At 42.3% G+C, this 13,225-nt stretch overlaps 1 protein-coding gene across 1 annotated transcript in view; it reads right to left on the bottom strand.

Annotated features, from left to right (window-relative positions):
* The window catches only part of GPATCH8 (G patch domain containing 8), a gene marked incomplete at its 3' end in the record, with an annotated part of 39,005 nt that overhangs the window by 1,219 nt on the left and 24,561 nt on the right, over positions 1-13,225 (bottom strand). Inside the window, exons 5-7 of the mRNA XM_009584157.1 lie at positions 12,139-12,282; positions 2,763-2,893; positions 24-2,354 (exon numbers count right to left, since the gene is read on the bottom strand). Coding sequence (XP_009582452.1) covers positions 24-2,354; positions 2,763-2,893; positions 12,139-12,282 — 2,606 coding nt within the window. The remainder of the gene's footprint in view (positions 1-23; positions 2,355-2,762; positions 2,894-12,138; positions 12,283-13,225) is intronic.

Genomic DNA, 13,225 nt, shown 5'->3' with positions numbered 1-13,225 from the left:
AGGTGTTCCTAGTGCCGCGGCTCCGTTCCCTGTTATAGCTGCGGCTCCGTTTCCAGCTGCGACCCGTTACGCTTCGGCTTCTCCTCTTGCTTCGACTGCGGCTGCAGCTGCTGCTGCGAGTTCTGCCCCGGCTCCTTGTTCTTGACCTACCTCGAGGGTGGGTTCGGCTCCTGCTTCGACTTCTCGATCTGCTCCTACTCGAGCTGTAGTCGTCTTCAGAAGAGGAGTACTTGCGCCGCTTTGATCTGTGATTTGAGCTGTTGTAGTCGGAGTCATCCTCCGAGTCGTGGGACCGCTTTGAATGGCACCTTGAACGGTCACTGTAATCGCTGTAGCTATCATCCGAGTAACTTCTCCGACGGCTGTACCGGCTGTGGTCCGAGGAGGCATCAGAGCTGGTCGAATAGGACCTGCGAGAGGAGTGCCTCCGCCCCGACCTGGAGCGGCTCCTGGAGTGGTCGCTGCCGGACCTGGAGTGGTCGCTGCCGGAGTCATAGTCGTCGCTGTACTGCGACGGGGATTTCTGCCGGCAGTGCTTCCTGTGAGAGCCCTCGTCGCTGTCGTAGTCCCCGCTGCTCTGCCGGCTCCCGCGGCTGGGGGCGCCCCGCGGAAAAGAGGCGTGAGCTGAACACCGTCTCCTCGAAGCAGGTAACTGCTGCAGGTCAGCCTTGTGTTTTTTGCTGCCGTGCTCTGGGCAGGAGTTACCACCATCCTCTTTTTTACCGCTGCTTCCCTCTTCAGCAGACAGAGACTTCCTCTGGGAATCCTGAGAGAACCGCTTTTTCTTCTGGAAATGGCTACAATCTTCAGACAGGTCGGTTTTTAGTGCTCGTTCCGATTCAGTAGAAAGAAAGGATTTGCCTTTTTTGTGTCTGTGTCTTTTCCGTTTCTTGGGTTTCTCTTCCCCCAAGTCAGTTTTTCGGCCCTTCTCGTCAGCCTCCTCCTTGTGTTTATGTTTGTGTTTGCTGGACTTTTTGTGCTTCTTTTTCTTTTTGTGTTTATGGGATCTCCCAGATTTATTCTTACCGGTTATGCTTTTACTACTGTCCTCTCCCTCTCCCTTACTAACGCTTGTCCAACTGGACTCCTGCTTGTTCTGGGAGCCACAGGTGGACAGAGATTTGTTTTCCATTTTTAGAGCAGAACTATTAGCTACGCTTTCTGCTTCCTTGGGTTTGCTTATCTCACCAGACTCTGTGCTCTGAACGTTTTCTTTACAAAGACCCCCTGGATCCTTAGATCTCTCTGCCCCTTTACCTTTAGCATCTTTGTTGCGAGAGAGTTTGAAATCAAAATACAGGGGGTTACAACTATATGAAACAGACGGTTCTGCTTTGGTAAATATGAGAAGCTCTGAAGGCCACTGGAGAGTCGTGCTCTCGTCTTTACTCAGAACGGGAAAAAAAGGTCCTGTCGGATGCTTTGGTCCTTCAGTGACATCTTTACAGCCTGGGACAGGCTGAGCGACTTCTTTAGTAGTGTCTGGCTCGGAGAGAATGCTCTCCGTAAGATGCTTGCTCTCCTGCATACTCACACTTTCTGGGATTTCTTTTAGTTCTGTTTTGCTCTGCTGAGCCGCAGTTTCAGTAGTACTCTGCGCCTTCTGCTGCCCCGTGCTCTCAGCAGCCTTCTCTGTGTGCTTGCCGGGTTTGGGTTTTGGAGAACTACCCTTTTTAGTTTCATGCGTGGTTTTTTTGTTCACATTTTCAGCTTCCATTTGTTCGGTAGACTTCATGAAAAGCAGGAATTGAAAGTTAGGCTTTACTTTACAATGGGCTGGGGGAATATAGTGGTAGTATTCTGGTTCAACTGCCATTGGTCCGTCTTCTCGTCTCATCTTTTTTAGTTTGGATAACGTAGTGGCTAGAGACCCACCATCTTTGTCATGTTGGTCATCTTCCTCTGTCTTGCCGTCAGAATTACTTGTGCTTTCGCCCTCACCAGATTTCTGCAGGCTCCCTGTATCTGAGGACCCTCTCTCATCAGCTTTTGCTCCATCTGCAGAACTCGATTCTTCCACGTGGTCCTTGAAAACAGAAGCTATGGTCTCAAGCTTTACCGGAGTCTTCTTGGCAAATGAAAACGACACACCTATCTTCTGCAGCGGAGTTCCCAAAGTACTCTTAATGCCAAAGCTGATTGCTTGCGCTGTCTGGATGGGCACTTGGCTTGGCATAACAGTGCCACCGACTTGTCCAGTGTTTAGGAAACCTCTGTCCATCGTCATCTCTGTAGCTTGGCCAGAAGTCGTCTGGATAAAAGAACTGCTGTTGGCTGCAGAATCGTCATCATCTCCACCTTCCTCATCCACGGCCACCGTGGTGGTTCTGAACATGGGTCCACTTCCAGGTGCACTGTATGAACAAGTTAAAATAGAGAAAACAGCTGACTGCCATCTGTATACCTCTGCAGTTGGTTTCATGCCTGTTCTAAAACAGTCTTTTACACATTTCAAGTACTCTTGTATCCAGAAATATGCAGTAAAATAGCATTATACAGCCATTTGAATTTTTTAGTAATATTAAATAAGAGAAGAAAAGGTACTACTGGATAAAGCAGTTTGGGGATGCTCTGGACTACGTTTTTAGCGAGTTCACTCCTATCAAAACCACAGCATGAGGCCAAACTTAAGCACGAAGCTTTGCCCTCAGAATTTGCGCAGGCTTACAGGAGCAAGAATGCCAGTGCAGCAAAGGGCCGCAGTCCCACGCAGGACTCCTGCACACACGCTCCAAGGGTGCTCAGGGATCACCTGTACTAACCATTCAGGCTGTCTCCTCTGTTCAGCCAGTTCGTGTAGACGCCGGAGGGCTTTCTCCTGCTTCCTTTCATCTTTACGTGATCTTGAAGAGACATTGCGAGCAAATTCCCTTTGCTTGAGATCCTTCAACCTCTGAGGCAAAAGAAAGCAGGAACGGATTAGATAAAAGCGGTTCGTGGTTAAGTGTCCGAAAGCATCTCTTTGCTGTAGCACTGGAAAGTACGCTGTAAAGCCCCTCCCCAGTAACATTTATTGAGCTAGGATGGAGCAACAGCATCTTAGCTCAACAAACCAAATGGAGCACATTGCCATCCTCCCAGTAGGTAAATGAAAAGACAACTGTTGATCACTTTTGGCTATGACTTCAAGTCTGTGTATATGCATTTCCAATCAACATTACTGGTTTTCTTTAGCATGTACAATAAAGCTGATTTCAAAGCAACAAGCAAATTCTGGAAGGGAAAAAAAAAAAAAAGACTGTTTACTTTGCTGCTTTTGCAGGGTGCAAATGTACTTGACAAACAGTGCATGACAGAAGTCTTAATAGCATGGGCCAACGAACAGAAAGGGATTAGCTGGTTCAAGAGAGTTACCCAGGTATTATCTCTTACAAAAGCAATGTACAAGTTACATTGGAAAAGGTGCCAAAAATCCCATGCAGATGATTCCAGTAAGCAAATAAATAATACAACATACACCACAAACAGTTACTTGCTTTCCTGACAGTAGTTCTGAGACAGTCTCTCAAGAAACAAAATGCTCTAAAAGGCAGTGGGGTCTTTTGGGGTTTAATATTTTAGAAGGCAGAAACACTAAGTTCCCCAGAAGTCTTATCATGTGAGGAAGCAAACCCAAACCCAAGGAGTTTCAAACACCATAACGTCACTGAGGAAATCTAGATATCTTATAGAAAACGAACATCCGAGACTTCAGAAAATTTTTGCAGTCCTTGCCTCAAAGCACTAGGAAAAGAGGTTGCTGTTTCTCCTTTGAATACATGTGAAAATTCACAAGGCATTTTTTTAGAGCGCTATACAGAAGTTTGAGTATCAGAAAGCAGCAAAGACAGACCTCTACCATCCTAAGGGATTAATTTTTCTTTTTTGGTGCACAATTTGAAACCCCTTCAAAAGGGCCAATTCCAGAAAGCATCACGTACCCAGCTTTTGAAAAGTTTCATGTTTTTCAGGCATTTCATGAAGGGCCTGAAAGACTGACAGTACTCAAAGCAGTAATCACTTTAGAAAAATCCTCGTACAAGATGTACAAATCATTGGTAAATTCTAAATATACCTGGAGGCTGGCTGACTCTGCCTCTTTAATGGAGCAGAGTCAGACCAGTACACACAGAAACAGTGGATCTAAAAACTAACCCAAAGTTCAAATCAGAGGCATTAAGTTGGCCCAATGTAAAGAGAACATTGCTTTGTGAAAAAGGGGAAGACTTGACAAGACAGAGGATTCTCTTACCTAATCGTATTTACTAAATGTGGTTGAGCATTACCAAAATCAGAGGGGAGGACACACAAAAAAAATACAGCTATAGACACTAGTAGAAAGAAACTCACTCTTGTGATCTGGACTCCAAAATTAGAAGGGTTTGCTTTCAATACATCAGCTGAAAACGTCACATCACAAAGAAAAAAAGAAAGTAAAACTATAACAAGAGTGGAAGAGAGAAAAAAAAAAAAAAAGAAAAAGCAAGCATTACTACACAGGCTCTCGGTGTGTCTGCAAGCTATTCTATGGAGAGGAAGCTGAGCCAGCGAAGCTACGGGGCCAAGCTTAGGGAGTTTGGATCAGAAGGGGGGAACGCACATACACATACACGCACCGACACAGCAACGATCCCACCTGGAATAACAGAGCTACTTTCACCAGGACAAGTAAAGGGCTCAAGGGTTTTGTGGTGTATGTTAAATGTTGAATAGTAATTTTTTTTCCAAAGGGAAGGGAAAAAAAAAAAATGGACTAAGCAATGCTATCAGCTTTTCCATGCTGATGTAAAAAATGTATCTAAAATGCTCCAGGAAGTTAAAGTCACCAACAGCTGACAAAATTATTTAACTGGGGTTTGATGCCAAGTCTCTAGATCACTCATCCATTTGGAAAAAAATACGACCCAGCTATTTACAACAGAAATGAACTGTGACCTTTTACTTTAAAGAGGAAGGTGCAATGGTGCACTCAGAAACCCACCTCCACCCCCCAGACGTGGCCTCAAACATCTCCCTGTGAAGTAAAACAGGCTCAAAGTCAGTTGATAATGATGCAGCTGCCCACAATGCAATCCTGCCTTCATTGCAACAGACCATTTTAATGAAAACAGAATTAAATGCCCATTTCCTTAAATGCTGACCTTTGCATGTCTCTGCTCCCCCAAACCTCCCACTCTCAACACTTATAAATTAGAAGTAATGAAGCAAATGAACTATCCCGATGTACTGCAACTCGAGAATATGCAATACACGGCAACACCTAGCTACACTGATATCTGTGCCTTTTAAGATGATAAACCACTAACCACAGTTTCAAGACTGCTGAGAATGTATCACTCTCCAAATTGGGGAAAAGTTGGTCTGATTTTACAAAGCTGACTGTATAAAGGACTAAGAGATCTCAAGGCTGAGTTTCTTTTTGTCACAGGGGCCAGAAGGAAGAAGGGTCTTGCTGGGTAAGTATCGGATAGAAAAGCTCCACAACTGCACCATGCCATCTCCTTGGGAACGTAAAATACGGAACATAACGTAGCTCAGCACCTTGACTGACCTAAAACGATGCACCTATCATCAGAAATGATTTCTCAAGTTTGCAAGGAGCCAAGTTCCAAGAAACCTGGCTGGACTGCATCATCTTACATAAATGCAACCTGGGGTAGGGGAAGGAAGAACGACAGAAGACCATACTGCTCATCTGTAAAAACAAATCACTACAGCAGAAGGCTACGCTCGCAGGCAGCCGATTAGCACTGAACTTTTAAAATAGCCAGAACTTTTCAAAATATCCTGTCAGAGTATCTGTTACCTCACTCATTGTTTCAAGTGCATAATTGAATCCAGTCATTTATCCACGCAAAGAACAGTGGATAACCAGTTAACCACAGCTGCGCCTACCCTCCTCTCCCAAACCTAACTGGGGTGAAGCAATTAAAAGCCTCAAGTACAATTTCACAGTAGTAAAAGGAGTATATCAAAGCAATGAAATGCTTTTCAGCATATTCCAGGCCTCAGCCTTTCCAGAAAGCTGTTTGAACTAAATCGATATTTAAGCTAGGCTTACACTAAAGAAATTTCCATCTAATCCTTAGGCAAGTGTTCATTACTCTAATCCTCTAAAATCTCTAAATTACTTTTTGGACCGCACCATATGTGTGGGTGTTTGCACAGAGGCTGGACAGCCACGGGAGAGGAGTCACACAGCTGCCCCTTCCCCCCAACACAGCAAAGAAACTTAAACAAGAATTTAACATAGCCACCCAATCATCCTCAGGGAGCTTCTCCCCACCAACTAAGGAAAAGCAGCCCTGGGAACCTATCTTCTTGGGGTGAAACCAGCCTTAAGTCTTCCCACGGTGCTCAGCAAGACTATAATTTCTTCAACAGGAACAGAGCCACCAACCTATATTAAATCAAACATATAGCTTCATGCTACTATAGGATTTAAAAATTAGGAAGCATTTTTTCTTCATAGGCAGTGTGTTTTCTGAGGAAGCAGAAGGTTTATCTAAGCAGCAACGCATTTACAAACTGTGGGATGATGGTGATCATGAAGCCAAGAAATATTATTCTGGTTTATTACTTCAGCTATAAAAAGGGCTACATCAGTAAGCCCAGTGACCAGCAAATAAGGACCCAAATCACTAGCACTTAAATAAAGTTTGTCCAAATTTCTGCATGCTAGAAGCGGTACTTCACTACCTCAAGCCTTCCTTCAGCTTGGTATTGTGTTTTATTAATAGCTGCCACCCACCTCAGCTTTGTAACAAAGAGTAGTATTTTAAGCTTTCAGCCTTGTTTCTAACAAAATTACTAAGTCGTCTCTAAATTTCAAATGGGAGTGCAAATTGAGCTCTTAAAGAACAGGTTTTCTATAAAATCTGCAGCTACCTCAGTACTCCAGCACAAAGAGGCTACAGTAATGGATTATCTCCCGATCACTGCATAGCTCAGGAGGGGCCAAATTGGCATACAACGCCATTACCTTACAATTCTCTTCAAATCAGCTTAAATAAGCTGCACTCCGGCATCATTTAAAAGCTCTAGAGATAGCCCATCACAGACACGCGAAGGTGGTTAGAAGGGGGATGATCAGGATTCAGAAACTGTTGTAACAGGAAAAAACTCAGCACACGCTGTGGCAATCGTGCATGAGGTTTTGCTGGTGAGATGGTATCAAGGTAAGACCTCCGCAGTGCTGAACTGGAGTGCACTGCTTTTCAGGTTCAGGACCAGCAATAAACGGATTTTCCCAATTTAAGTTGACAACGCCATGCAATCTTGCTGAACTGAGCCCATTTGAGAGGCAGTCTTTGCCTAAAATTGCAGAGCAGAAAGAGATTGTGTTATTCTCAGAATAAAAAAAAAGCACCCCGCTACACTGCTTTCCTAGACCTGAAGATCTCAGACTTTCATGACAAACCTTATATTCAGGAGAGAGGGACAGACTGGATCCACGTACAGTGAGACTTCTGCATTGCCTTGAGACAGGAGGCAGCTCATGTGACAGCACAATCCCATCAGAGCCTACCCCTCCCCTGCTATTGTTCTCAAGTCTCTCTGCCAATCCCTATTAAATAAAATAATAATGTACTTTTCATTACACGCCAGCAGATTTCTGGCTTTCTGAACTTTTGACGTATGCTTGATTCTTTGCCACAAAAGCTTCTGGGAGTGAACTACGCCATTAGCTAAATATGAGCTCAAAGGATGGCAACCTTTATAATTTTATATAAGTGAGAACACAGGGCCTGCTTATTTTTGGTAATCAACAATCTTTGCACACTCATAAATGAGGTGAAAAGATCAGAGGGGAAATGGCACACAACTGCAGTTTCATTCCATCTTAATTTCTTCCCTGACACCTCATTTTCAACTTAGGAAAATATACCACGCGTTAATGCAACACAGATAACCCAACAAGTCTGCCTGCCCTTCAGGAGGTTAGCATTGCTTGTAATCACAATGTCCAGGCCTTGCACGCTGAAGACTTATTTTACTGAACACTCTCCATGTATAAGTGCTCTTCTCCACATGTGTTTGCCATCAGCAAATAAGCAGCTGAACAGCTAAAACTGGGTTAAGAAAAATACCATGGGTTTTTTGAGGGTAAAGCATTTCTAGAGTAGAAAAGCCTCCCATGTAACACCAAGTATCTTGGAGATTCTCTCTTCAGTCTTCTACACCCAAGCTGTGCTTGAAGATACAAGTTTTTAGAAAACACAAGTCCAATTCTCCCCAAACCAGAAAGTTCAGGGTTTGGGAATGAGAGTACTCAACAACCACAGCAGTGACTGTGTTGGTAGTTTTATTGTGCTTTAACAGATCCCTCCCCCTCGGCATTAGAAGCAAAGATCCAGATAATTAGGGCGTGAAGAGAACTGCAGATCTACAGTTTCAGTTCTTAGTTCCACCCTCTTTCCCAAAGAACTTCTTTATGGAAATACATTCCCTTTATCCTTTTATAAAGAGAATCTGTGCAGAATTAATCATCTACACCTCCAAAATGCCACACATTTAGAAATAAATAAAATGAAAGCTACATAAAAGACTGCATTTCAATACTGGTTAGCGTTCTCCTAGTTAACCTGGCAAAAGTTCACACAGGAACATGTTTGTTTTTCACATTGAATTCAGAAGGTGAATGTTTTTATTCTGTTGGGTCAGTGACTCAGTGAACAGCTCAACCCCTCATCAGGCACGCTAGCAGGAAAGAGGTGACCATATATGAGATTCTGTAAGTAAGTCTTGGATGAAGTAAGAAAAAAAACAGTAAAAGCTGACTGTAAATGCTACATTACTTACACATAAGATAATTCCTACTATAGTAATTCTTGCAAGCTGCTCTAAGTGATGGGCAATACAGATTAGGTTTATTTGAGATGAATACACAAAGTGGGTACAACCCCAGATAAGGTGACCCACATTCATCTTCATGCAAGTCTAACATGAAGTATTTTATCTTGATGTCAAAACACAAAACCAAATTAAGGGCCCACTCGAATGTAATGCCCTAAGTCTCCGCTAAGTCCAGAGTATTCTAGGACTGTGGGAGCTCTCAACCATCTGGACATCACATATCTGCAGGAAAGCAGCACAAAAATACACCGGGTCCATCTTCGCTACCCAAGTTCCTAGCTAGCTGCAGGAGAAGTTTTGTTTCTACATTTGCCTCTCTTGCATTTGTCTGTTAATTATTACTCTGTTGACAGTCAGGACTGTGCAACATCAGAGGCGGGGGTCCTTCAGAAGCTACCAGTCCTTCCAGTTACCAGGCTCAAGATCTTACAGCTAAAAAAAACCCATTAAAGATATAAGTAGCTTTCCAGCGTACAAAAAGTTATGACATCTATGGTTACAGCCTTTTTCGGTTGCTCACTGTAGGATTTTTAAGGGAACTGAGTTTATTTTTCCTCTTGCAGTGGAAGTCCTCTGTATGAAGTCCTCTGGTTTCCCCTGAGAGGAACTGACTATTTGGTGAATAGATAGGGTTACTGTTCTTTAAAAACATCTGTACTTCTCATTTCAAGTATCAACCAACTTAAAAAAAAAAAAAAAAATCTAGAGAACAACATTGCACACCTCCAACAAGATGTTTGAAATACAATGACTTAAACAGGCCAATGGTTTGTGACAATAAATTGAAGATTATTTTCCCAGTTAAGGTAATCTAGAAAAACTGCCTTTTGGATAGAAACTTGGTGTTCAGGTCGATTCAGACATATCCGAATGCTATATGAAACCAGCATAGTCAGAAAATAGTAATAATAATAAAACCTCCCCTTTAATTGTTTGGTGTTGACAAGTCGGTGGGTCCAAAATTTACCTGGTAGGGATCAATACACTTACCTATCGTCCCTGTATCGCAATAATCCTGAGTTCCTTCCTGGAATACAAGACAGTGTCTTTATAACTTGGGAGCAGAAAGGGATCTGAGGATGGAACATCTGTTTACAGGGACAGCCTAATGCTTACTGAGCCACAGAAGGAATAAGCAAACACTTCAATGTCATGGGTATGTGTAACTAAAAATACTTAAAAGCAAAAATGAACCCGTGGAAATCTGTTCAACAAGCTAAGAAAAAGGCAAAAACGAAGCACTGTTGCCTCAGGAATTACTGCTGAGAAGACAAGACATTGCAGATAATATATACCAAGCTGGTTTGCTGTAATTGTCTAGGATACCGTCATGTCTCATCTTTCCAAGAGAGCCTACTGATTAGCCTGTTTTTAAGAAAACCTCATGGTTTTTCTCAAAAAAATTTATGTTAGCCTTTATGTAACCTTGCCTTCTTGTCCAAAGAGGCAAAATATGAAACACCAATGTGCAACGTATTATGAAAAGCACAGCATTTTCTTCTTTTCTAACTACCTTAAAATTTAGAATAGACTGTTAGAAATGAGCCTATCTTGAGTGGTAATGAACAACAGAAGTGAGATAGTGTTACTTATGCAAATTTACCTTCATTATTTCTAGGTAGTTTCAAGTTCACTTACTGAACACTGACCCAACGGGGTGACACACATTTCAGCACGACATAAAGCTGGACAAGCAATTTTTTCCTTAAGCAAAGCATGATTGCTTCTTTGTTTAAATCCCTGTGTAACTAGAAATTAATGCTGGATGACGCAGCGAGAGTTTGAAGGCTCATCTTCTCCAAAGCCTGCCTGAAGTTACTGCAATGGATGCAAATTATCCAAGAACATAAATTCCTTTAAAAATAATCAGCGGTACCAAGCAACCCCCAAATTCTTTCTACCGATGAGAAGATTATGCCACCTTATGTGTTCCCAAGACATTTTTCTTTCAGATCACTCTTCTTGCACCCCTATTAATGACTCCTTTTATACCAATGAGGGGTGGTTGCTTTCCACAGGTTTGTTTCTTCTTCCACAGCATCTCTAGATGCTAGAAAAACTCTCAGCCTTGCCAACCTCATCTCAGTCCCCACTATTAAACACCCAAGGGTTTTAAACAGGAGTTGACATAATCATACTGCATCACCACGCTGTAAGAATGTGACACAAACAGGTCCTTTCACCTCCTAAATAGATGCATGTAATTGCACTCAAGTTTCAACCAAGTTGATGGAAAACTTTAGATGAAGTACACTGCTCTCAGGTATCACGACTGTGCCACCAGCTCGGTCAAAGCAGCCCGTTTTCCCAACACAAAGTAAATGAATTAAATTTCTGCTCTTAATTCTATTAAACCACAATTCACCACAGTACTCAAACAGAAACTGCCCTGCCGTGAGATTTCCTCTTAAGACTCCTGTAGTGAATTTATTTTGAACTATTATATCCTACATTTAATACACACACAAAAAAAAAATCATGCTCTGTAATGCCATATTCTTGTTTTTAAGCTGTTGCTTCACTGATATTTTGCAAGATCTAGTACTCTACAGCACACCCTCTAGAAGTTATCAGCACTTCAATGATTGTATTGTTAGAATTTATGACTAGGAATATCAAAAAACCTCCTTTAAGCAATTTCATCTCTAGATGAGCACAACACTGCTATCTACTGTACATTTACATCTCATTTAGCAGCTTCAAATGGTCAAATAGATCAGGCTAACACATGAACTTTTATTATTTATTGTGCAGTATGAAGTATCATGTAGATACTATAGTACATCCCCACCTTGGGACCAAAGCCAGTTCCACACAGATTCTGAATCCACCTTCTCCTGAGGGTTACAGAACTTGGAAAGTGCTCCTTTTTTACGATTCCTTTGACACAGCCCATTATTTCCTAGTCTGTTTTCAGTAACTTGACAGAACACAGACTAAAGTATTAAAATCCGCACACGTGGCATATCAGTCTCCAAAGCTGTACTATGTTAAAAGCTGGTGCAAACTAGGAGCCATCCATATCCATCTGTACTCTTCCCAGTTTAGCAGCAGCCCATTCCTGCCCATGGATCATTCAAAACTGGGCTCCTTCATGCCAACAGTGAGTTGAGTTTTTCGTTTGTTGTTTTGGGTTTTTTTAAGTGTATGGTGGGCATGAGAATCTTAACCAGTGACATAGAACATCTATCCCTGGGCCTACAAGGAAAACAGATACACTGGGGAAATTCAAAGTATTAACCATAAACAAGACCACTGCAATGAATATAAAATTGATGAACTGTGCTATCAACATTTGTTTACCTGCTTGTGAGCATGATCGTAAGAGTTTATGTGGTTGTCAAACTCTTGATGCTTTTGATACTGCTTGTCACAGAGTTCACAGTAGAAGTTTGCTCTGAGGTCTTCCAAAGCTTTGGCAATTGCCTTTTCTTTATCAACATAATCCTGCAAAATTAACAAAAAAATGCTTCTGTTAAACTTCCTGCAAAACAAACTGGAAGATGATGAACTAGTCCTTAAGCAAACCTTAGTGTACACCAATGATTATATTTATTAGCTGACCAGTCTTTGCAAATTAAAAGGTATGAAGGATAACTTTGCCATACTACCAACCTAGCCTTGACCTAGTTCCCTAACATAGAACATAATCTTGTCATTAGCACAGGTATCAGTAAAAGGAGACTGCTTAAAAAAAAAAAAAAAAAGTCTAGTGCTGATGACAAGAAGGCAGTTGGGGCTGCAAGAGGAGAGCCTGCCGGATTGTCTGAGGTAAAAAGAGAAGTTTCAAAGCCTCAAGCTAACACATAAACAAACTGGCAGCTGCCTGCTCACATAAGATGCGCAAAATACACATACGAACCAAGGAAGATCACTGCTTTTGGAACAGAATCTTAGAACTTTAAATGCTGATACTTCCTCCATTTTGAGTGCTAACAGATGTCTGCTTGATCTCACTTTGTCTGCAATTCAATAGGGAGAAACGCAGATCCGCGGCTGGGAAAGCACAGTTCAGAAACGGTTGAGCCTATTTCACGTCAGTGTAATTTTTCAGTTCGTGAAATCTTCCCAGGAGCAATGCTGTCCATTAAGCTGAGCTCAAATATAGTGATTACACTGGGAGTGGTACAGGTAGTTGCCATTTAATAAAAGAGGGGGAGGGAGATCGCCTTAGAGGTTGCAGACAGTATTTTTTTCTTATATAATTCAACACTTGTACAGGTGCAAAACCAAACCTCCAAGCAAAGGTGAGGTGTCCAAATTGGCAACGGTCACGTCCTCCCCTCTTTTGCAATAAGGAAAAGTAGCAGCTTTTGGATTGGCAGTGGCAGAAAGCTCTGGGACTCTGTGGATATCCCAATCCCTCAAGTGGCTGTAACGGCTTGAAGTC

The sequence above is a fragment of the Fulmarus glacialis genome, unplaced genomic scaffold, assembly GCF_000690835.1.
Source record: "Fulmarus glacialis isolate BGI_N327 unplaced genomic scaffold, ASM69083v1 scaffold26410, whole genome shotgun sequence".
Classification (NCBI taxonomy): Eukaryota; Metazoa; Chordata; class Aves; order Procellariiformes; family Procellariidae; genus Fulmarus; species Fulmarus glacialis.
The sequence above is the reverse complement of the archived record's forward strand: the minus strand, read 5'-3'. Positions and strand labels throughout refer to the sequence as shown.